Here is a 24115-nt window from a genome sequence, read left to right as displayed (position 1 = left end):
CGAGAGTTTAATGGTCGTATCGATGAGTGTAATATTATTTTATATTATTAACCAATTATAACTCATAGTATACATAACTTTAAAATAGGTTTTGCCGTCAATGATTTTATTATTTATGTCGATTTCTGATAAAATGACAGTGAAATTTTTTAAAAAATCTTTACATAGTTGGTGTATGAAGTTCTTTTTCTCTTTTCATTGAAAGCTACCTTTTAATTTGTAAAAAGAAAGAACATGGTTTAATATTACTTCCCAATAATACCTTTTTCTTTTTTTCTGGGAGGGTATCTCTTAATAGATGTTTAAAAACTTCACTTTTGTAGTTTTAGTTGTTTTCTTATCCGTGTAAAAAACGCTCATTCGTTTAAATATCAAGTAGGAAATTGGAACAAAACCCAATCAGAAGAGACAAAGCTGGTCTGCTGTGGTAAATTAAACGAGCCCAACAAGAGTACACTGCTCTTTTCTATTTTTCATTTTTGTAATTTTGTTCAGTGAGGATATTTTAGTAAATTTTATATTACTTTATATGTGTTGTTCATGGTCTATCAAGAAAAAAAGTTATCCTGTAAGTTAAGTATTTATGTTGTGTTATTCTCCTTTTGTGATGTACCTTTGTGTGTGAACCTTGGTTTGGGGCTTAGTTTTTGCTCTTCTTGGGTTTTGAAAAATGACAAAGGGCCATTAGGTGCGGAACCTCTCCCATTCCGCACACCCGTGTGACCCAACTACCCATTTTATCCCTTCCCGGAAACAAAATAACCAAATATTGAAGGAAGGATATTTGTTCAATTGTACCTCTCTTTTCTCTTTACACTCCCGATATTTTTTTCTTTTGGTTTTTAATATTTTTAAAATAACTTCCTCTCTCTCCCCCTTTTCTGCTGGCTCTGCACGACCTTCCTTTCCATATCAACTAGGGGTGTTTTTGACCCAATCCATCTCATTGATTCGATATGCTTCAAAGAAACTTTTGACGGGTTTATGTTTGAGAAATTAGACATAGTTTATTTTTAGGTAGGTTTTGGATTATACTTCGGGTCATTTCAATACATATTCCTTCCCGTCCTTACAAATAGGCAAGTTACTTAATTTTAATAATGTCAGAAATTAAAAAATTATTTAAAAAATACTCAGAATTAAATGATTTACGTAGTAACCATAATACTGCAATATTTAATGTGAATTAAGACCAACAAAATGGACTCATGTTTTTTTTTTCTTCATGTAAAAAGACCGAAAAAAGTATTAAAATTGACATAACGTATTCTCTTTTTTATTTTAAGAAACATAATACATTCTAGAAATAAGCTTCTAGAATTTTTCCAAATATACTAATTGCATTATGAACACTAATTTTCGAGATATCTACAAATTCCTTAATATATTTTCCAGAAGTTGATTTTTAGAAGGACAAAATACATTTTAGAATTAAGTTCAAGGCATCTAAAATTTTCTAAAAATTGTTCTATAACTCAAAAGATAATTTTTTACAATAAAAAAGGAAGGATATGAACAGAATGAGTCAATAAAATGAAATGTATTCACACCCTCACTCCTTCCTAAATCCCAATAACCCCATAATAAAAAGGGCTAAACTACAAATTTTAGCAAATTACATAAGAAAAAACAGTAATATGTTCGATATGACTTTGGTTTGCCACAATAACAAGTATTTGGTCATAATAAATATCAAAATATTTCTAATGTCAACAATATTATTATCTTATATGATAACAAAAGAGGGAAGAGCGATCGAAGAGATATGGAAAACAAAATGTTGCTTATATTATGATTGTGATGACGAAACAGAATAGTCAACCGTCCCTTACAAGAGGAGGAAAAACCTAAGGCCGTCTATCAAACTCAAAAATATAAATACAAATATTGCACTGTGTTTTTCAATGATATCACACACAGCAACACATGTGTTTATTCCGAATTCACACTAAAATAAACTCGATTAAGATACAAATTTGGAACGGTTTAGCGATGATATCCAAGATCCGCCTCAACTGTTTAAGCCACGGATGCAATGTGGGCAATTAAATCAATCACACGGGAACTGCAAAAAATGAAACAAAATTGTCCTCATTAGTCATTACTGAGTAATAAAGAAGAATAAAAAAGAACACATTTCCTCGTCCTTGTATTCAAGGAGAGATTATGAGAACAAGGTATAGAGTAGTTTACCTGTAACCCCATTCGTTGTCATACCAGGAAACAAGTTTTACAAAGTTTTCATTCAAAGAAATTCCGGCCTTGGCGTCAAATATGCTAGACCTGCAGATGAAAGTAACATTCAACATGGTAAGTCATTATAGACTAAGAGAACACCAAAAAAGTGATCATGATAGTTTATCTTCCAATGTTACTTCAAAACACAACATCACCTGTTATCACCAACAAAATCAGTAGACACAACATCATCTTCGGTGTATCCCAAAATACCCTTCAGTTTGCCCTCTGATTCCTCCCTGAAATTTGAACACAAAGAGTTGTTGGGTCAACGGGGAAAAAACATGATTCGATTTGCCAAATGCAAAGATTTTCAAAAAGGTTCAAAAACTTACTTGATAGCAGCTTTGATTTGCTCATAGGTTGCTGGCTTCTCTAGCCTGACAGTTAGGTCAACAACTGAAACATCAACAGTGGGGACTCGGAAGGACATTCCAGTCAATTTACCATTCAGCGCTGGAAGAACTTTTCCTACAGCCTGTTGTTCATCCCAAATTCAACATTCAATAAAGAACAAAAAGCTTTAGAATAAAATTTACACCATCCAACTAAAGGAGCAATGTATGTATAATTTTAAATATAACAATTAGGTAGTACCTTAGCAGCTCCAGTGCTGCTAGGAATTATATTGAACGAAGCAGCTCTTCCACCTCTCCAGTCCTTGTTTGAAGGACCATCAACAGTCTTCTGAGTAGCTGATTCATCACAAAAAAAGTGTAGATAATGAATACCAATTTCATCTTAAATTGAAAAAAGATCAGAGATTAATTCAAGAAGTTGATAATATAGCCAAGTGGTAAACCTGTGATGGCGTGAACAGTGGTCATAAGACCCTCCACAATTCCAAATCGGTCGTTGATAACCTGTGCAAAATTAAGATTAATAATTTCATTTTAAAAAATGGAAGCAGAAATAAATAAATATATCACAACTACAAGGGGTATAATAAAACAAAATAAACCTTGGCGAGGGGAGCAAGGCAATTGGTAGTGCAGCTAGCATTAGAAACAATGTCAAGCTCTGGCTTGTACTCCTTCTCGTTAACACCAACAACAAACATGGGTGCATCTTTGCTTGGGGCAGAGATGACAACCTTCTTGGCACCACCCTGATCATAACCCATTAATCCAAAATTATATACTCATTTCATATCACTAATTAATATTCCTAGACAGGTGATTAGTATTCAAAAAATCAAAAGATCCAAAAACCAAAAGACAGAAATATGAGAGATCACAACAAACCTTCAAGTGAGCAGCAGCCTTGTCCTTGTCAGTGAATACGCCAGTTGACTCAACAACATAATCAGCACCAACCTCACCCCATGGAATTTCCTCAGGGTTCCTGAGGCAACAAATTAGATCAACGAATTAGATTAAAAAAAGAACATGAATCATAGGCTTAAGTAAAACACAAGAAAGAGGCATGTTTTACCTGAATCCAAAAACGGTGACGGGCTTCTCACCGAAGAGAAGGGTCTTAGAGTCCTTCAGCTTCACATCAAAATGCTTCCACTGCCCATGAACGGTGTCGTACTTGAACATGTATGTCTGCCAGAACAATCAACGTAACAACGTTTAAAACATTAAACAATGCACATTATTAGAAAAGCTACTACTCTAGTATGCAATATTTTAACCCTTGTTTTTACCATGTAATCAGTGGTGATGAAAGGATCGTTGACAGCAACAAGTTCAACGTCATTCCTCTGAAGAGCAACCCTGGCCACCAAACGGCCAATCCTTCCAAATCCTGCATACACAATCTTCTTCTTCTTAGTACAAAAACAAACAAACAAACACTGAAAAAGTCACATGAAACAAAACCAATTCATTACCGTTGATGCCGATCCTAATCTTCTTGTCTGATGCTGCTCAACAAAAAAAAAAAAAAAAGAACATTAGAAAACGATGGATTAAGATGTTAAGAAAATTAAAATAAAAACAAAAAAAATGAAGCTGTGAATGAGTAATAGACTAGACATGAGTGAGTACCCATGAGAGTGTTTGAACCGAACGAAAATGAGATAGAAAGTGTAATTAGAGCGTGATTTGGTGAGGAAAAGAAGGGTTAAGGAAGGGGTATATTTAAAGGGGTTGTGTCTGAAGATCACGTGAGGGTCATGACCGCTTTTTGCTTGGGGAAAAAGAAAAAAAGTAGCTTCGAGCCGCTGATTTACTTAGCATTGAAAAAATGAAAAACGAAAACCAAGGCTTGCCCATGGTTCGTCAAAAGGGTTAAACGTTGGGTGAGCTATAATGCGTTATATTAGCATGATTTTGGACCTTCCTAATTAATAATATTCATTGCTTTCATTTAATAAGAACTTCAAAAAAAAAAAAACTCAATCATCTATTTAACATGTTAAAATTTAGACTTTTTATCTACTGTTTAAAATATTTTATTTGTTATTTAACATCTTTTTAATAATAATCTTTTAATAAAACTTCTAAAAGCATATGGCAATGGTTGTCGGAATTGTAAATTGGAATCCGAGAATATTCGGGTGTTGAGCTGTCTCTATGCTGAGACTTGTCAAGTTTTAATGGTTTTTTTTTTTTTTTACCTTTAGCTATTGTTGTTTTCTAATAGGAAGTTCATAGTAAAGTAAAGTTTTTTTTCTAGCTTTATGAATAAATTCAATTAAAATTGCAGTTAATTTTATCACTATCAATTCCTATTCGGTTTGACAGCATAGCTTCTAGGTTGTTCTATGGCGATGACATGTACAGAGAAGAAACAATGTTTTATTTGGAAAAATTAAAGAAAAATACAAAAAATTGACATAATCGATGTATTTGGGGGATGTCTCAACAAATGAAGCCTTACAGCCTACAAGGATCATCCATAGTCCATACTACCTTCAACTTCAAGTGTTATAAAGCAATAGTATTAGATTTTGTATTTTATAAATTATAAAGCAAATTTTATAATTCAAATCATAATTAAAATTATTAAATAAAATTCAATTAAAATTAAAGTTAATTTTATTACCATCAAGTTGCTTTTTATAATAATATAAAATTGCTTTTTTTACTAAAATTGTATAGAATAGAACTTATGACACAAATTCTCGTTTAATCTAGTTTTTACAAGTATTTTACATTAAAGATATTTAGGTTTACATTTTTAATTTATTTCAAATTTAATGATTTTGTGTATTAAATGTAAATTGAATATATTGCTTATAAAAAAATCAATACGAATAAAAATATTATTATCTTATGTTATGTTCAACAAAACTGACTCAAAAGTTAAGTGTAAGTTGAAAAAATAATTTTTTAAATTTAAGTGTTTGATAAAATCAATGCTTGAAGTAGTTAACAAATGTAAAATGACTGAAAAACAATAAAATCATTATTTAATTAAAATGGACAAGCATGAATTTGATAAATATATTAAGGTCATGTTCGGTAAGATATTTTAACAAACTTCTAACTTTTTTTTACTAACTGAAAATATCATTTGATTGTTCGGTAAATAATTTTTTTTAGCAATTTTTGTATTTTTTGAAATACTACTTAAAGTAATGTTTTTTAAAGAATTAGCTTCTAACTTTTTTTTCCTTTTCATCCTTGATATATTTATCAAAAAAAAATTCTTACCCTTTTTGAATAAATCCTTGTTTTATTGTTTTCAATCATTTTATACTTTTTAGTTACTTCAACGATTAGTTTTACTGAACACTTGCAATTTAATAAGTTAGCTTTTCAGTTTTCAGCCAACTTGTGAGCTAGTTTTTCCAAATATAGCCTAAGGATAAAAAATGAAAAAAAAAACTAAAAGTTAGAAGCTAATATTTTAAAAAATATCACTTGAAGTAACGCTTCAGACAATAGTAAAAACTATTAAGAAGTTACTAAAAACGTTTGTTTACTGAACAATCAAATGAAAATTTAAGCAAATCAAATTAATCATAATCTAGTTTAGTATGGTTTTTACTTGTCACAAATTGTATAGAATATAACTCATCACACAAATTCTCATTTACTCTAGTTTTTACAAGTATCTCATATCAAAGATATTTATGTTTACATTCCAGTCAATAAAAAAAATTAAAAATGAATTAAAATGTCTTATCGAATATAATTATAATCTTTCATTCACCTTACTATATATAGAATATGATATGATTTGGTAGGACAAAACTTAAGCAAATCAAATTCCTATATATGTTTGTTGAACTATGTTAATGAATCTCAAAAATTTTTATCATAACAAATCATAGTTTTAATGGAATTCATCATACAAAAAGTAAGTTAGGTCAAGAAAAAAATGTTATATTTAAGATTGTTTTAATATTTTTATTTGATTAACAATGTAAAAAAAAGTTTACACCAACAATATATAAAAATTAAATTAAAAAAGAAACTTAACACGCGAAGCAGAATAAGAAAAAGTTAATGAAAATAATTACTATTGCATGTACCAATGAGGTACATGAAATTAATTACTATTACATGTATCAACAAGATGTATTTTATTTTCGAGAGCTCATGTCTCAATGTCGGCAGGGTAAAACATGTTTTATTAGGGTAATTTTGGAAGAAATGACCTCTTTGAAAGTTTTATGTTAACTTGCGAGGAGGATGTTCATGATTTTGATGAATTTAAGATTAATAAATATTAGACTTGATATATTTTGAAAACATGTGTTAGTTATACTTTAGGTCATCTAAAACCAATCTAATGTTATATATTCTTTTAAAAGGTATAATTTTTTAAAAAATTATGTATTAATATGCATGTCCTTAACTTAATAAACAATGACTTCTCTAAAATTATATTATAATGACAAGATATTTTAGTATGTTTAATTTTATGATTTAGTTATATATAATGTTAAACTTAATATATTGTGCCAATAAGTTGGGCTCATTTAGTATCATTCAAAATGTTATCAATTTTGATTGAGACAAATTTAGATTCATATAATTAATCCTATTAAAATTTTGAGCCATGTGGGACCTAAGTTAACCAATTCCACAAATATCCCTATATGTTAGTGAGGGAAAAATATATTTAAAAGATTTCATATTGATTTATGAATCACATGACATCATATTGTTTTAACTTATTATTTGCAATTTGAATGTTTGAAAATTCATTTGCCTCAAAATTTATTAAAATTACTATTTTATTCAATTATTTTTAATTCACATTCGAACTGTTATGTCTAATGTACCATTCATATATGAAGGTCTTACAAAGACTTTAAACTACTCCGTGCTTCAACTTAAAATAGCTAACTACTAAAGCGCTTAATTACATTGTTTGTTTGTTTCAATTTGTAATTACTTGTTTGGTTGACTCCTTTGTATTCCATTATATTCGCCTATTTTATGTCATCGTGTATATATTGAAATATGGTGAGGCCAGGCTTGAGCGTGATGCTTGACATCAGTCTTCACGTTCTGTTAATCAATAATCATATGCTTCAAGGTTCAATGCCTTACTAATTATTTTATATGCTAGTTCAGTATTTATATACCAAGATAGGAATACCAAGGTTATGCTGCATGCGAGGCATGGAGCATGAACTCACCAGTGAAACTCCCAACTTTATTTAAATATATTGTGCTGGGATCATAAACAATTGAAATATTGAATATCGGTCAACAAATACAGTTTTTCTAGATCTATGATAAAATAGAAGCAAAGTCAAGCAAGGAACTGCTTTATATCAATTTTCCATCCCCTGATGTACATTTTAGATCGCCCAATATCTGACAACTGTATTGTGACTAAAATTACATCTCGTGAATTATGTGATGGGTTGTTTTGTATTCAAACGAATCAACAAAGCTTAGTACAAAATTCAAAACATCCAGAAGGTCCTGGAAAAAAAATAAAAATCGAGAAGGTCGAACTCCAAGGATGATTTGATTTTGAACTTGGAAAAGAACCAATGAAACTCATTAACTTTCATCATAAAAAAAGAAAGAAAGAAAGAAAGAAACTCATTAACCCAGTAATTAAAAAAAGAATCATTACCGATAGAGTACCAAAATATTAAAGAGGTATTCGATGTCACAGAAATGTTTCTCTAGCAACTACACCACGACACCATATAAAGAATTTTCTAAAACGTCCTTATATGTTTCTTTATAATTTAATTACGCCATTTTATTTTTCTGAATGTCACAAGCGAAAGTGTTTCTACTTCCCGCTAATACATCCCTACTTTGGAATTCACTTATCTTTTTTGATAAAAAGTTTCATTACATTAGAAACACGAGTTTAAGTTTTTTTTTTTCTGGTAAGAATTGAATACCATATAAGTTAGATCCTCTTGATCAGATGAGTTGAAGGTCCCGTATGGTTATAATAAGAATATAGCATTAACTAAGTATAATTTATAAGATTGAGTGGCATAGCTATATAATGTTGTGTTTATATGTGAAAATGACATGTAAACACATTATGAGCGTGTTTGATTTTATTTTTTTCTGTGAATTTTTTTAGATTAGTAATATTTATATATTATGAACGAAATTAATCTTTAATTTAATGAATTGAAAACATTTATAATCTCTACGGAAGACACAAAAAATAACATTACTAATTATACATTGATTATACAAATATTTCAACTTTTATAGTTGTTCCAAACATGCCCGTTCCAATTAAAAATTATAGTAAATATAAATTTTATGAAAATAATAAATTTACCATATATAATAATTTCTTATTAATTGATAATATAAAATATCTTTAGACAATCATAGACTATTTTTATTAAAAATATAATCATTCAAATATTTGAGTTAAATATATATTTTTTACTCTTAAATTTGAGTCGCTTTTGTGTTGATATTTTTTACTCTTAAGTTTAGATTTACTTTTTTAGTCTTCAATTTTAAAAAATATCATTTTTATTTCATCTCCATAAAAAAAACAAACTTCTCAGTTATCCAAAATCAATTTGAGTTTTTTTTTATATAGATGGAATATTTTATAGAAATGGTTAAAAAGAATATTTTTTAAATTAAGAGATTAAAAAAATAAATTTAAATTTGAGACACAGAAAGAATTAAAAAAAATTAAGTCATAAACTCTTAATAAAATATGCATTAAAGATTTATGATCATGGCAGTTATGGAAACATTTAAAAATACATAGCCGGACATTTTATAGCAGTTGTTTGATGGTCATACGCACAGACAGGCTGTTCAAGTTGGATTCTTCCACCACCTTGGTCCTCTCCTCACGCATATTTAGAATGCTGCACTTTGACGCTTTTAGAAAAAAGTTTACAAAACGTATTATTATTCAAAAGGAAGTGTCACTTTGGCCAATAAAAAAGCAGTAATTAGGCACATACTAAAATACTACTACTAATAATCAAGATCTAAAAATTAAAGAAAACCATATTGCAAAAAGGAAGGGCCCAAAATGAACCAAGAAAGTAGGAACCCAACCATTCATTTCATTGATTCACAATTCAACAAAAACAAGTAAGCGGCGGTGACACGTTGCTGACCAATTCTTTGAATTAATGGAAGTCATCTTTAGGCATCCCTGCACATATGGTTACCGAATTTCTCGGGTTATTACATTAACCCCGTGATTTTCGTATCAAATTCACACTTATAAACATGCCCCCACATTCCTCATTGGCACATCACTTTATTGCTCCGCGTCCTTCTTGTTTCACAAGTTTCCTTGGAAGCGGAGCGTATTACCCTCTCTCCCTTTCTTCTATTTTCTCATTCCTGCCTCTCTTCTCAACATGGCCGCCAACAGATGGTTGAAACCTGAGGTACTTAATTTCTTCTTCCTTATATTTGTATGCATATTAATATACACCTCAACCCTATGAAACACGAATACTCCAGCCCCTTGTTATGTCTAGTGTCCGACACGCGTCCGTGTCAGTTTTCGACACCGACACGACACCCGTATTACATTATATATTTTAGACATTACAAGTGTAATGTGTCTGTGTCCGTGTTCGGTGTCAGTGTCGGTACTTCATAGCCTCAACCTATAAAAAGAGAATTTGTTACTATAATATACCATCTTGGGTTTCAATCTCATGTATAAGCAACAAGTTATAATATATTTTACAGTTTCTTGTGAATAAGACCAGAGAAAATACACCAAATTAACATAATAGAAATGCTGACATACAAACAATACTTGTGTTTTCTCCCAAATAGCATAGTAAATTTTGTTTAATATGTGAACTGTGAAGCATTTAAAATTTGATGTGAATGTGATGATATCCTAAACGGGTTTTGTTGCGTGAATAGGTATACCCACTCTTCGCTTCAGTTGGTGTGGCTGTTGGAATCTGCGGTATGCAACTTGTTAGGAATATAACCACCAATCCTGAAGTCAGGTATATATGGATCTTTCATATTTGTATACAACAAGTTGTTGGTTTGGACTTCTTTTGATCTTCATTGTCCAAATCCAATGTTTTCCTCTATCAAAATACAATTCCACATGTAAATTATTGTCAGACATGTAGCTATGTATAATTGCACAATAATTTTTTAAAACATGCATAATTCTTTTCTTTGGATCTATTCCCCATATTATCGAAATTTATTGATATCTAGGTATACTTTATGTTATTTTTTCATCATCAGCAATAGAACTATTTGAATTAATGCAAGAAAAAATGTATGAGGGAATGAAGATTGAGATTGAAGCTAGGTACATGTGTAAAAATATTTGCTTATTTTGGAACTGCTCTTATCTGTGTTTATTGAATTTGATTATGCTCTCAGGGTGACCAAACAGAACAGAACTGCAGGAATTCTTGAGAATTTTGCAGAGGGAGAGAAATATTCACAACATAGCCTGAGGAAGTATGTTCGCGGCAAGCAGCCTCAGATTATGCCATCCGTCAACAACTTCTTCTCTGATCCATCAAACTAAAGCAAATGCCAAACTTTTTGTTCTTGAGATTTGATTTCTGGGATTAATTTTTTGCTTTCCAGTATTGGGAATTGAGAAGTAGGACAACGGGATTTGATTTTTCAGATAAAGATGTACTATGATTCTGTAATTTGTTGGTGGATGACATTCAATCTGTCTAATAATAAAATTCTATACTTTCACATTTATAAATGATCTTCATCAGTTTTCTACGATGCTGTTAATAGAAATTTTCACGCAGTGTTATTTCCTCTTAAAATTTCAATTGATAATTTAATTTAGATGATAAAAATAAGAACTTACTAATAAACCCAAACATTGGGTCATGACTCATAAGTAATAGTTTTTAGTGAATCAAATAAATATGCCATCGTTTATATTAAACTACTAAACATATGAGTTGCATGCCTATTGACAATATTGTTTCAATATACACCAATAATTTCTTCACTAGATAAATTCTAATACGAACCTCCCAAAGTTCTTGATCTGAATGTTGTTTATCTATCAAAATACATAAATTTTATACTGTTTTAGAGGAACCAAGTTGTCCTCACATGCCAAACTTAGATCTTAAATCCAGTAGAGTAATTTTGCAAATATTTATGTGATCAATAAGTATCCACCAATCAGAGCTTCCTGCAATACGACTCAGTAATTCACACATATAAAAGAGGGCTTTTGATCGTTAGAGGGTAACTTTTTTTTGGAATTTACCAAATAAGGAGTAAGTTGTATGAATTATTACGACTTCAAATATTGAAGTCTTTTGGGACTTCTAATTTTTTTTATTTTTTTTAACGAAGTTATATAAATCATCACGACTTTTATTATATTTTTTTTATAAAATTACTTATGACTTTGAAGATGTGTGTAACCTTCCCATTTCAAAGTCGTGCACTTATTTTCCGTTTTTGCAACTTATTTATTTAATGATATAAATTATTATTTGTAAGGGAATTAAAAAAATATAAACAAAATACTTTAATTTTTAAAAAAAGTTAATGCACATTTATTTTTTTAAAAATAGTAATAGTGAAATAATGTCCCACAAGTTCTTCTAGATATATAATATGGTTTTCTCCAATTAAGTGAATTGAGATTTAATATTGTGTGTACTTTTAAATTTATATTTGTGGTTAATTTGTATTTTTTATTTTATATTAATGTATTATGTTATTTTTATTTTTAGAAGTTTATTTTTCTTAGTTTAATTCAGTTTAAATTATTTTATTTTTCTCAGTTTAAAGTCTTGTACGCCTATACAACTTTAATGCATTCAATTCAATTAAATAAATATATACATACATACATATATATATATATATAAAATAACAAAAGTGGTAAACTATTTTATAACTTTATTAAAAAATAAATAAAAAAACAAAAACTGAGATCACACAAAGCATATGACTTGTGTGCTTACAGTCGCAATCATCCATACCAATTACCCCATTGGCAAATAATTCAAAATCTGTCCCCATTTCTTAAATTAAAAAAAAAAAATTGTCCCCTAAAAGTTGAAACTTATACAAAATAAAATTTACTTTTGTTCATTGTTAGTTCATTTGTTTCATGCACAGTGGATTCAAATATTCAAGGCTAAAAGCCGCTGTCAAATCATTTTCCCTTCTAATCGGCTTATTGGGAAAGTAGCAGACATATTTAAAAATAACATAATTAAAGTTCAACAACAAAATCGTAAATCCCGACACTTAATATGACAAAATAACATATTTAAATATAAATTTATATTTTCAAATATTTATAAATTTTATTCTTTAAATTTAATTTAGATTTCGGATTTTGTCAAAATATTAATTTGTAGCTTAGCTTTTGAGTTATTAATTATAGCAATATATTAATTAAATAATTTTAGATATTGACATTATTAAATAGTATTTAAATAATTTGTTTTTTAACTTCCAATAATATTATTGAACATTAATGTAAAAGTTTTTAAATATTTTATTTTTTAAAATTAATGCATAAATCTATTTAATTAGTATTATATGATAATATATTTTTAAATAATTTGAAATTTAATATGTATTAATTAATATAAGTTTTTAAATCTTTAAAATTTAAATTTATATATTTTAATACTTTTATGTATTTTTGTTATCAATAAAAAAATTATGTTGATTAATTATTTTTTTAATATTTTTATTTTTATCAATACATTATTTCATTGAGTGAGGCTATTAGTTTTAAACAAAAAATTAATTTAATTTAATTTAATTTAATTTTCTTATGATATTTTAAAACTAACAAAATATATAAATTACTAAATATTTTCTATATTTATTTAATGCTCTTATTTGAGCTTATTTTAATTTCGAAGTTACTTTTATGCACACAAAAAAGTAAAACACAACTGAAATGTATAAAATTATTTAATAATAAATTACCTTGTAATAAAAAAATGTATTAATTATTAAAATTTCAAATTCTGAGTAATTTTTTTATTAAATTTTTATACACTATAGGGTAAAAAATTTAAATTATATACAAAATAAAAATTGCTATAATTTTAATTTTTAATAACTAATACAATATTTAACTTTAATGAACTATTATTATAATTTTATACTTTAAACTAATCAGAAAAATATTATTAGAATAAAATGTAAATAATTATTCCATAAGTTGACAAATTTACCATTACATTAATTTGTGAATTGGGATTGAATGCTAGTTTACATGCACTATTTACTCTAAAAATTAAACTCATTGAATTTGATACAATTTACAAACATAGAAATGAACTTAAGTTAATGAGATGAGAGCATTTTATAATTGATTAAAATTTATTGAAAATTATAAATTTTATTAAAAGACTCATGAGAAGTGAAACTCAGGAGAATTTATAATTTTTAATAAATATTAACAAAAATAAAGAATATATTTAAAATATTTTTTTACTTCATATTTAAAGTCATAAACTAGCATTTCTCAAATGGCATATACAGTAATTTGAAAGGATTTATTTTCTTGTCATAATTATAAATTCTAAAATCTTCTATTCTATCATCTAAATAATAAAGGAGTATGCTTCCAAAATAACATCATTAACCTATCTAAATAAGTAATGGTGAATGACAACAAAAATAATAAATAATTTTAATAAAGTAAAAAGTAAATGAATATAAAATTCAAAACATTATTTTTTATTTTAAAATAATCTTTTAAAATCCTAAAATTCTATACACCACCTTAGTATAAAATAAAGCACTAGTATGCAAAAGTACCCACTTATATACCCGTAGACTTGCACTCAAAATTAGTGGGAATCTCAAAAGGCAAATTCCTTTCACTTGACCGTTAAATAGGCAGATTTAAAATAATATTGTCGTTGCCATCATGGGCCAACAAAGGCCCAATAGAAGCCACCAAAAAAAAAATCAAACTAGCCGTTATGACGCTTCCCCATCAAGTTTCATTCTTTCCACTTCCAATCCCTAATTTATTGCCATCATTTCCCCCTTTCCAAAGCAGTTGTTCAGTTCATTTCGCTCACAAGTGCTCCTCCGAAAACCGAAATAAAACCGTTCCCATCGTGCGAACAAGTTCAATCGATTCCAAAGTCTAAAACTGTGAACGTTCTTTATTGTGAACTCTCTGATAACCGAAGAAAAGGACATGGCCTCAAGAACAGTTGCAAAAGACATAATCACTCTTCGCGGTTCCGCTGCAATTGTTAGCGAGTTCTTCGGTATTCACATCCCTCTTCTCTTTTTCCTGTCTCGTTTTTCTCCGATTTCTTTCATTTTCGCATATTTGTGTATTTTCTTATGAACTTTTGCCTGATTTTTGTTTACTGGTGATTTTTCAAATCAGGATATGCTGCTAACAGGTTTGATCCTTGTGTCCTGCATTTTTTAAATTTTTTTTATTTTGGGCCTTATTTTTCGCATTGCAATTATGTATGTGGCCGGAAAAATTGTGATATTTATAAGTATTTGAATTTGGGAATTTGATCAGCATTCTTTACAACCGTGGAGTTTATCCAGAAGAAAGCTTTGTGAAGGTTAAGAAATATGGCCTCCCCATGTTGCTTACTGAAGATGAGGGTGTCAAAACTTTTTTAGCCAATCTAACTGCTCAGCTCTCTGGTAACTAGCACCCCTAATTTGTTTCTTCTGTTGTGGTTCTCTTTTCATATCTTAGAAGCTGTAGAGAAAAATGTCAATTTCATTGTTTACTTGGGAATTATTGTTTTGGATTAATCTATTCATAGTATAAAAGTTCATTTTAAGAAATTGTTTTGAATTCGTATCGTTTTTTAGATTTCCTTGTTTATTGTAATGCTTTAGTTAGTAGCAGTTCAGTTGGTGTATCATTGTTGATCATTGCTTTTGAATTTTGAAAAGAATGGCTTGAAGCTGGCAAGTTGCAGAGGGTTGTCCTTGTTATAATGAGCAAGGCCACCAGTGAAGTGCTTGAAAGGTGGAACTTCAGCATTGAGACTGACTGCGAGGTTGTTGAGAAGGGGTGGGTAACTTGACATAACTAAGGCTCTGTTTAGATAAACTTCTCTATGAACACTTATAAAAGAAGGAGATAATAAGGTAAATTAAGTTGAGCTTCTCCCATAAGTTAAAATTGACTTATGCACTTAACTTGTATATAAACTCCCTCATCTAATTTCTCCTAAAGTTGAGGTTCATAACTTGATTTTAACTGGCCCGAGAAGCTCATTTTACCTTTTTATTCGTCTAAGTGTATGGAAAAGTTTATTCAAACAGTGCCTAATCCCAGACTTAATTATCTTCCTTTAAAACTCCCTTGGTTTATGCTTTTCATTTTTTTCATTTGCTTTTTTTAATCTTTCAGTGTCTCGAGGGAAAAGAGTGACAAGGAGATCATGAGAGAGATACAAGCCATTATGAGGCAGATTGCTTCAAGTATCACTTATTTGCCATGCCTGGATGAACCTTGTAAGAACCACGTGCTTTGCCTATGATCATGAGTAACAGTTGTCATGCCCTTGCATCTCATCTCTGTCTACTTTTCATCTCTTATTCCTTTAACATTCATTTTATCTCCCAGCTAAGCATATCCATCTTGTTTCAGGCATTTTTGATGTGTTAGCGTATACTGACAAGGATGTGGCAGTTCCATTCACATGGGTTGAGAGTGATCCAAAACTCATTGCAAATCCGCAAATGGTGAAATTGCATTCCTTTGATACTAAGGTGAATTTGGACTTGCAATTTGGTTTATTTATCTGACTCACATACTTTGTTTAATTAAGCTAATACTAGTATTTCTGTTCTGGCTATTGCAGATTCACAAGGTTGACACACTTGTATCATACAAGAATGACGAATGGGATGAGCAGTAATGGCAGTCCGTGTCTTGTATTTTTTTGTTCAGCTTCTTGCGTTTTGTTTCTTCAGGTCTTGAGTGAATTTCCTGTTTTGTTAGACCTGTAAATTGTGAATTTTCTATTCACATTGTTAGATGTGTGTACTACTCTGGGATTCAACGGGTATTTATTATTAATCCTCCCTTTTGTATGTTTGACTTGTTGTGGCAGTAAGAATTGCCATGTGGGATCTCAAGAAATCTCCCTGTTGTTTTCAGAAGGTTGGATTTATCAATCATTTCAGTCTTATGAAACAAATGCCGCATTCCGAGTATTAATTCACTTCTGGTCTGGTTGTTGAAACTCTAAGCATCATCTAAGTAACGTGGGATCATAAATAACAAATGAGGATTGCATCCAAATTATGATAATAATTAGTGAAAACATGTTCGAAATGATTTAAGTTCTATGAATGTTCTATGACAAAAGATTGAAGGACAGTGAGACTATATAAATAATATAGTGGGGTGGGGGGGGGGGGGGGGGGCAGAGATGGGTTTTCAATAGAGGCATTGTTGTTTACCATAGATGAGGGGAATGGTAAATTTTAGAATATCACCTATTAGTATTTCGATGCAGTTTCAAATTTGACCTTTAAGAAAGGATTAAGAATGAATGGTAGAGAATTTTTTTAAATCCTTCCATGAAATACTTACAGTTGGAAACGTTCTGGAGACAACAATCAGCAAACCTAGTTTCAGCAATTGCTTCAGCAAAACTAATTATTATTTTAATTATGTAATTTTTTATTAATTATTGTCTTCTATGCCGTGTTATTTTTGTTAGGTTAGCTATTTTTATCATTTTTATTAAAATAATTTGCTTTTTTCATTATGCCAATTTTTTTAGGTAATAATAGTCTAAATATTTTCTTAATTAATTAAAAATTAATAAGTTATTAATAAAATAGAATGATGTAAGCTTTTTAGTGGGACTCATTGGAAACAGCTAGAGAGAGTTATTTCATTATAGAAATTTACATATTTAATTTTCAGGTGAAAAAGTAATTTTGAAGTTAGCTTTTTAATAAAATATGATGAAATAAGCTTTTTAGTGGGATTCATTAAACACACTTAAAAGAGTTATTCCCTTATATCCCTTATAGAGATTTACATATTTAATTTTTAGGTGAAAAAGTACTCAAGGCAAAAATAAAAATTGTTAAAAAATCAGAACGTTTTCATTTTTGCTTTTAATTTATTCATTGAAATTACATTGGAATACACATGCACACCATTTCTAACTTCAATCCAAATATTCATTTATCATTTAGAAGGGCTTGTATTGGAAAGAGTAAAAATAAATTATGTGTACAAGTGAATCCAAGCACCCAAAGAGGATTGTTCCATTGTGAATGCTCTAAATGATTTACCTTTTTAAACCAACTTATGTTTTTGCAATAACAAACCTAAAAGAAAAGGCAAGACACTATTTTTTTTAATATTTTTATACTATATTTTAAGCTGACTTTTCTAAAAAATGATATTAATGTGTGCCCGTCCATATGGAAGTATCGATTCAAGTATTTGAGTTGCGTAAAGGTGAGCATATTTTTTAATTGGACACCTAAAAGAGTTGAACAAGAAAGGTGTGTGCTTCATAATATGCATCTGTCCAACTTAGCTACATAGAGTTAAGAGTGATGAAAATGATCCACTATAAAATTAGACAATATGTTCTCACTGCAAATGCATATTTACAGACATGTTAAGGCCAATGATTGGAACGGAATTTGTGCAAAGGGACTAGTTCCTTTTCCTATATAAAACTATAAACAGCATTATCAAAACTTAAAACAAATACAATTCCAGGTTAGTGCCGCACATACATCAAAGATCTGAACAGTCCCCACCACAGTTCTCCAGACATTTTATGGTAGCTGAACATTGACCACACCATGTACCTGCTTTCAACTCACACCACGATATATGGCACCAGGTCGAAGATCATCCATGTTGTCAATATTTCTGTAGCTGTCAAATTCTCTTAGACATATCCAACCCCGGCGGGTCAGAAAATCACGGAAATCGTCTTCAGTGTAAAATATCTTATCTTCAGTATGCACAGGTATATGGTCAGGCTCATCATAGAGAGGTAATTTAATGGCCATTCCTGCAGTGATAATTTATAATTTAGTGTTATAGCAATCATACACTTCAAATATAAAGGGCATGAAGGATGCTTTCTTAATATTTAATCACAATGTTTGAGTAAAATATAATTTATCCCCTGTATTTAATGAGGAAACCAACATGTGAACCTTAGAACTAGACCAATTGACTAAAGCTCCTTAGACATTAAAATTAAAATGAGACAATTAAATTTGTATAAATCACAAAAATAGCTAGAAGAATAAAGTGAATCTAACCTTCATCAATGTGAAGAGTGTAATTTCCTAAAGGCATTTCACGGTCAATACTTCTGATAATCTGATCTTCATCCTCCAACCAAAATGTACGTTTAGTTCTCAACCTAAAAGCAGCCCTAATTGCTTCTTTAATGGCTTCTGGGGTGCCATCAATACCTATTCGCCTTGTATAATCACCCCATTTAACTGATATAACCCTTCCACAACATGACTGACTTTCTCCACCTGCCAAAATACAAAGAATTAGTTGCAGAAATAAGAAAGCAATTAAACTAAAGAGGGGGGATGGGACTAAACTTATTCGTTTCCATAATTTGAGGTATGGAATAACTAAATTTATTTTACCATGTTTTTCAGGTTCTACAAAACTTGCTTCCAAAAATTAACCAAAGCTGCTGCCATAAATACCAAGACAAAATGATTGACCTTTGTGTTCTTTGTCATTTTCTCTTTCATGGGTGAGCAAGCATGCATCAAACTATGAAGCTTTACATAGCTTACCGTTTCCAGGAGTCTCTCTCCAATTCCAAGGAGGGACTCCACTTGCTGCAACAGCATCAGCTGTGGTAATGGCAAGAGGATGTCCATCATGATCCAAACTTCTCTCAAGATTCAGTGTTGGTCTTCCAGTAGCTATATGCCAAGTATTCGAGAATTATGGTAAACATGAAGTAGCAAAACTTCTATGGAAAGAATGAATGAGCAAACATCTAAATGAGATTAAATGTACATCAAGATCCTTATCAATAAAGACTCCCTCTCCTGAAATGTTAAGGATCTGTTGACTTCAGTTTTCATTTCCTGCTTTAACTTTTAATTACAAAATTGTCGACGGGTTTTCAATTTGTTTCCTTTTTTCAAAGAGTTGTATAGGAAACAAGGAAAAAAAATGTTGTTTCACTGTTTAGTGTACAAATATTTGAAAACAAGGTGGCATTTTTGTAATTAAAAGTGAAAACAAAAAAACATTTTCTCAAAGTAAACTAACTGGCCCTAAAATCTTCATTTTCATTTCTAAAATGTTAAAAATACTAATTTTGGATTAAAATGCTGCAAAAGATAGACACTAGACTATAGAAGAACTGATAATGCTAAGCAGCAGTATGAATGCTTCCTCTCACCATATGATCAAAAACCGGTTCGGTAAAGAACCCAAACCAAACCATTTTAACAGGTTTGGTTCTTAAATCCAAATGTCTGAACTGTTTTAGAGAACCAGTTTGAAACCAAACTGATTTTAAAGAACTGGTTATGAATTGAACAGGTTCTAAACCGGTTTCGAACTGGTTTAAGAACCGAACCGGTTTTCAAACTACTTTTTCTATTAAAACAAAAATAAAACTGATTTAGTAGAAAAACAGTCTGATTAACCAAACTTGTTTTAAAAACCTTTCAGTTTCACTTAATTAAAATGTCGAGCATCCATATAGTGCGAAGTATTCATATAGAAGAGTCAAACTGGTTTTGAACCGACCCATTTGGAGTCAAACCAGTGACATTAAAACGAACTGAAAAACAATAACCAATAAGCAACAAGAATATTTTTTTCCCACCATGTGCAGAAATAACTATCTGGCCACACATTACGGTATGAGTTCCTAGTAAATAATGATAACCAGAGCATTCCTAAAAAGTACAGTGTTTGAACTATCATTTTCAATATTTTATGGAAACATATGCCCAAAAGAAACATCAGAATGCTGAAAAGTTGCCTATAGTAGTGGTGGTTAAATTTCCATGCGATGCATGTGACTGCGTATGTACATTAGCAAAGTTTTTCATACAGTAGTTTAAAATTCCAAAGTTATGTCTTAAGTGACTTGAATGTGGTGTATATTAGTTACCTACCAGTAGAAGAATCAAGATCTAAACCAAAACACCACACGGAAATAAAATCCCACAGGAGTCATGAGCTATGAAATTTTAAATAATCAAGAACACAAGTGAACAACAATACAGAGTAAGTACGAAGCTGAAAGCTGGATTACAATGACATACCTTCAACAGGCCCAAAAGAGATACTGGTATCGTCAATACCTGCATATCAACATAACCAGTCAAATTATTGTTCCTAAAGATCAAATAAGTGAAATTGTAACTTTGGCATATATCCAATGTCATGACCTAGGAATGACAACCCAGTAAAATTTACCAAGGCTTCACTTGAGAGCAAGGTTTTTAAAACCAGACCGGTCAAGGTACTGATTTAAGGTTCAATGGTAGTTAAACTGTGGTTGAACCGGTATTAATATTATTTTTATTTTTTAATATTAAATAAAAATAATATATAGTATGATAATATTTTTACACTATAGTGGCTATATACATTGTATGATAACATGGTATAATAATATTGACAATAGTTATCCATTGATCTTTTAATTTAATTATACAATTACTCCATAACAAAAAATGTTGAATTCGGTCATTCTTTTTCTCAAATATGCACTCTGAAACTTTATTTCAATAGAAAAAAAATTATTCTCATAATTTTATATTAAATGCCAAATAAAATTACAATGTAAGCTTGAAATTGGTGCTGAAAAAAAAGCTGAATTTATGATCTCTTTACTGCACCATTGTACTTTTATAATATTATTATACTAAGATATTACAGATCAGGGGTTAAAAGTCTATGAGGTCTACAGGTCGACGTGACAAGAGCCTGCCACTTTTCAAAATAGATGTGACTAAAATTAATTAAAAGTAAAATAATACTTTTTTAAGAAAAGGAAATAACTTCAGAGACACATTTGTATTTCAGTTTTCACCTAAATGAACAAAGAAGTCACCATATTCTCTCCTCCTCCTAACCCCGCACCATGGCAGTCATTGAGACCCACCATTTCAATTCCTTCTCCATGTGCATTATCAGGAGTTTTCTCATCCTCTGACGTCTTTGCACTGTATCACCACCATGGTATTTGCCATCAAAGTTGCAACTAAAGATTTTTAAGATTTTTTTTTCGTTTCCCTGCTTTGCATATTCATCTTTTTTCTTTGTCTAAGTGTCAAACTGCTTCCACCCAGAATAACTAGTCAAAACCGGTTTTCACCGGTTTCAGTCCGTTTTGTAGCAAGGCGGTTTTATGGTTTATTTGGACAGGAGGCCAGACCGGTTCCGGTTCAAACAGCCAGTCCGGTCCAGTTTTGATTACCTTGCTTGAGAGTGACAGTTTAACAGTATTTCATAGGAGTTAAATCCCACTTTTAAATTGTTGAGAATTATATGGTCCTTTGTCAAAAAAATCAAATGCATAGAGACAATACAGCTATCAAGCCTATGATCCATGGATATAAGCTGATGCTGCCCACTAAAGGGTGGGGAACATCGCATTCGAACTCGTAGAATTGTACGAGTCTACGTACGATTCTAAGGTGCTGCTTCGCGCACGTCCACACATGGAGTTGGCTATTGGTGGAATTGTCACTGAATCAAACTCGTGGGAACGGTGTCTCAATACATGCTTGAACGTTCACTTTAGATGGGTTAAAATTGGGATTTTTTAAGTCTTGGCCTTCTAAAACTTTAAGCCCACAAGACCAAACCTAAAACTTTTTAGTTGCTGCCCGAAACACCTAATAAAGTAATAAACTAATAATATAATATACCCCTCGAACTTGCGAACGCCAATACGTCATTATTTTTTAACTAATACCACTTACAGAGTCTCTTCCAAACAAACAATCAACACATCCACATCAGATATCAAACATCCCCACTTCCTCCCAAACTCAGAGATACAGCTTCACAAGCAATTTGCTAACAAAGGTTGTCCGATTAATATTCCGGAAGAATCCTCAGACTAACTTACTTCAAGCTCTTTTTAGGCCCAACCCATTGCATGGTTGTAACAACAAGCACAGTAACCTAACCAGTTAAGTTTAACTCCCTGCCAGTGTAAAAAGATTTATGATTTAATTAATCATTTGATCCCTATATCTAAACATTCTCTAGCTTTTAGTAAAAATTATCCGTTTTAGTCTCTACACTTACTTTTTAATCTGTTTCAACCCCTACAATTTTGTACAGCAGGACTATCACTGATCATTAAATCACACATTGCAAAAACAAGTTTGACTCTCACTGTGAATTAAATTACTTCAGGAGTCAGATTCCCAACCTAAACTGTACCTCAGGCAATAAAATCAAACACCAAAGCATTGATCCAGTTGAAGGAATCCCAAACCCTAACACTTACTAGAAGTGATATAGATACACTTTTTAATCCGTTTCAGTCCCTAAAATTATGGACAGCAGGACTATCACTGATCATTAAATCACACATTGCGAAAACAAGTTTGACTCTCACACTAATTAAATTACCTCAGAAGTCAGATTCCTAGCCAAAACTATAAAATCAAACACCAAAGCATTGATCCAAGCGAAGGAATCTCAAACCCTAACCTAACACTTACTAGAAGTGATGAATTAGAGAATTGAATGATTTACCTTTATCAGCAAACTGCATAAAGGAATCAACCTTGGGCGGAGGAGTAGGGCTTTTATACTGCACATTCTTGCTCCTCTCTCTGAGGATCTCGTCAATCTCCTTGTAATACGACATCTTGGCGGAACCACTCCCTCGGTCCTGGTGCTTGGCCTTCTTGAACTCCTTCAAGAGGTTGCGCCACTTATCGGTGCACATGGTTGGAGAACGATCGAAACCTTTCTCCCTCATCTTCGCCGATATCTGCTCCCACAGGTGCTTGTTGGACTTGGAGGTGTTGAAGAGCGCGTCCATCTCGCGGCGAAGGCCAATGAGAGAGCGCGTCTCGTCCTGGACCCAGGTCTCGGCGCGCTTCTTCGGGGCCTTGATCTCGACCTCGGGGTCCTCGCCGCTGCTCTCGCCGAGAATCATCGGCGGCGGCGGCGGCGGAGGAGGGAGGTCGCCGTTGGAGACGACCTCGATCATCATGTCGCGCGCGCCTTCCTCCTTGTAGAAATCGATGGGACGAGGCTTCTCCGATAAATACATGGTTTTCTTGCTTCGATTGAGAGGGGATTGGATTGGATTGGATTGAGGAAGAGAAAGAGAGATGGTAAATTCTAATAGTAAAATTGTAAAAGTTGGGGATTTGGAAGGGTGAAATTTTGAAGTAAAGTGAAGGAGTAGTAGTGAATGGAAGGAAGGAAGGTTAGGGGTTTGTGTAGTGTGTGTCAGCGTGAAGTAAAAGCTTTTCGATGCGGTGGAATGGAAAGAAAGAGGAGATGAAGGAAGAGGGGGACGTGTCTGTCTCTTCCTGAC

At 31.2% G+C, this 24115-nt stretch overlaps 4 protein-coding genes across 5 annotated transcripts; 2 read left to right on the top strand and 2 right to left on the bottom strand.

Annotated features, from left to right (window-relative positions):
* Positions 1–1555: 1555 nt before the first annotated feature.
* LOC100807342 (glyceraldehyde-3-phosphate dehydrogenase, cytosolic-like) lies at positions 1556–4491 on the bottom strand. Its single transcript, NM_001254255.3, has 12 exons — positions 4233–4491; positions 4076–4108; positions 3890–3990; positions 3673–3788; positions 3483–3582; positions 3200–3346; positions 3041–3101; positions 2836–2933; positions 2574–2716; positions 2394–2477; positions 2194–2283; positions 1556–2065 (listed from the first exon to the last, which is right to left on the bottom strand). Exons 1-12 carry the CDS (start codon positions 4234–4236, stop codon positions 2020–2022), a joined length of 1023 nt encoding a protein of 340 aa, NP_001241184.1. The 5' UTR covers positions 4237–4491; the 3' UTR covers positions 1556–2019.
* A 5122-nt stretch (positions 4492–9613) lies between these two features.
* LOC100527541 (uncharacterized) lies at positions 9614–11315 on the top strand. The gene is made up of 3 exons (XM_003538519.5): positions 9614–10000; positions 10494–10582; positions 10977–11315. The coding sequence occupies exons 1-3, from the start codon at positions 9971–9973 to the stop codon at positions 11125–11127; spliced, it is 270 nt and encodes an 89-aa protein (XP_003538567.1). The 5' UTR covers positions 9614–9970; the 3' UTR covers positions 11128–11315.
* A 3267-nt stretch (positions 11316–14582) lies between these two features.
* On the top strand, positions 14583–16780 carry LOC100808950 (mitotic spindle checkpoint protein MAD2). The gene is made up of 7 exons (XM_003538520.5): positions 14583–14842; positions 14968–14983; positions 15112–15242; positions 15501–15621; positions 15964–16067; positions 16204–16325; positions 16418–16780. Exons 1-7 carry the CDS (start codon positions 14770–14772, stop codon positions 16472–16474), a joined length of 624 nt encoding a protein of 207 aa, XP_003538568.1. The 5' UTR covers positions 14583–14769; the 3' UTR covers positions 16475–16780.
* A 1358-nt stretch (positions 16781–18138) lies between these two features.
* Positions 18139–24115, bottom strand: LOC100809497 (trihelix transcription factor GT-1). 2 transcript variants are annotated; one of them, XM_003538521.4, is made up of 5 exons: positions 23320–24115; positions 20865–20903; positions 19368–19499; positions 18867–19091; positions 18139–18610 (listed from the first exon to the last, which is right to left on the bottom strand). In XM_003538521.4, exons 1-5 carry the CDS (start codon positions 23843–23845, stop codon positions 18408–18410), a joined length of 1125 nt encoding a protein of 374 aa, XP_003538569.1. In that variant the 5' UTR covers positions 23846–24115; the 3' UTR covers positions 18139–18407. The 2 variants fall into 2 exon arrangements, with proteins under 2 accessions (XP_003538569.1, XP_003538570.1); XM_003538522.5 differs by lacking the exon at positions 19368–19499.

The sequence above is a fragment of the Glycine max genome, chromosome 11 (assembly GCF_000004515.6).
Source record: "Glycine max cultivar Williams 82 chromosome 11, Glycine_max_v4.0, whole genome shotgun sequence".
In the NCBI taxonomy this organism is placed as follows: domain Eukaryota; kingdom Viridiplantae; phylum Streptophyta; class Magnoliopsida; order Fabales; family Fabaceae; genus Glycine; species Glycine max.
The sequence above is the reverse complement of the archived record's forward strand: the minus strand, read 5'-3'. Positions and strand labels throughout refer to the sequence as shown.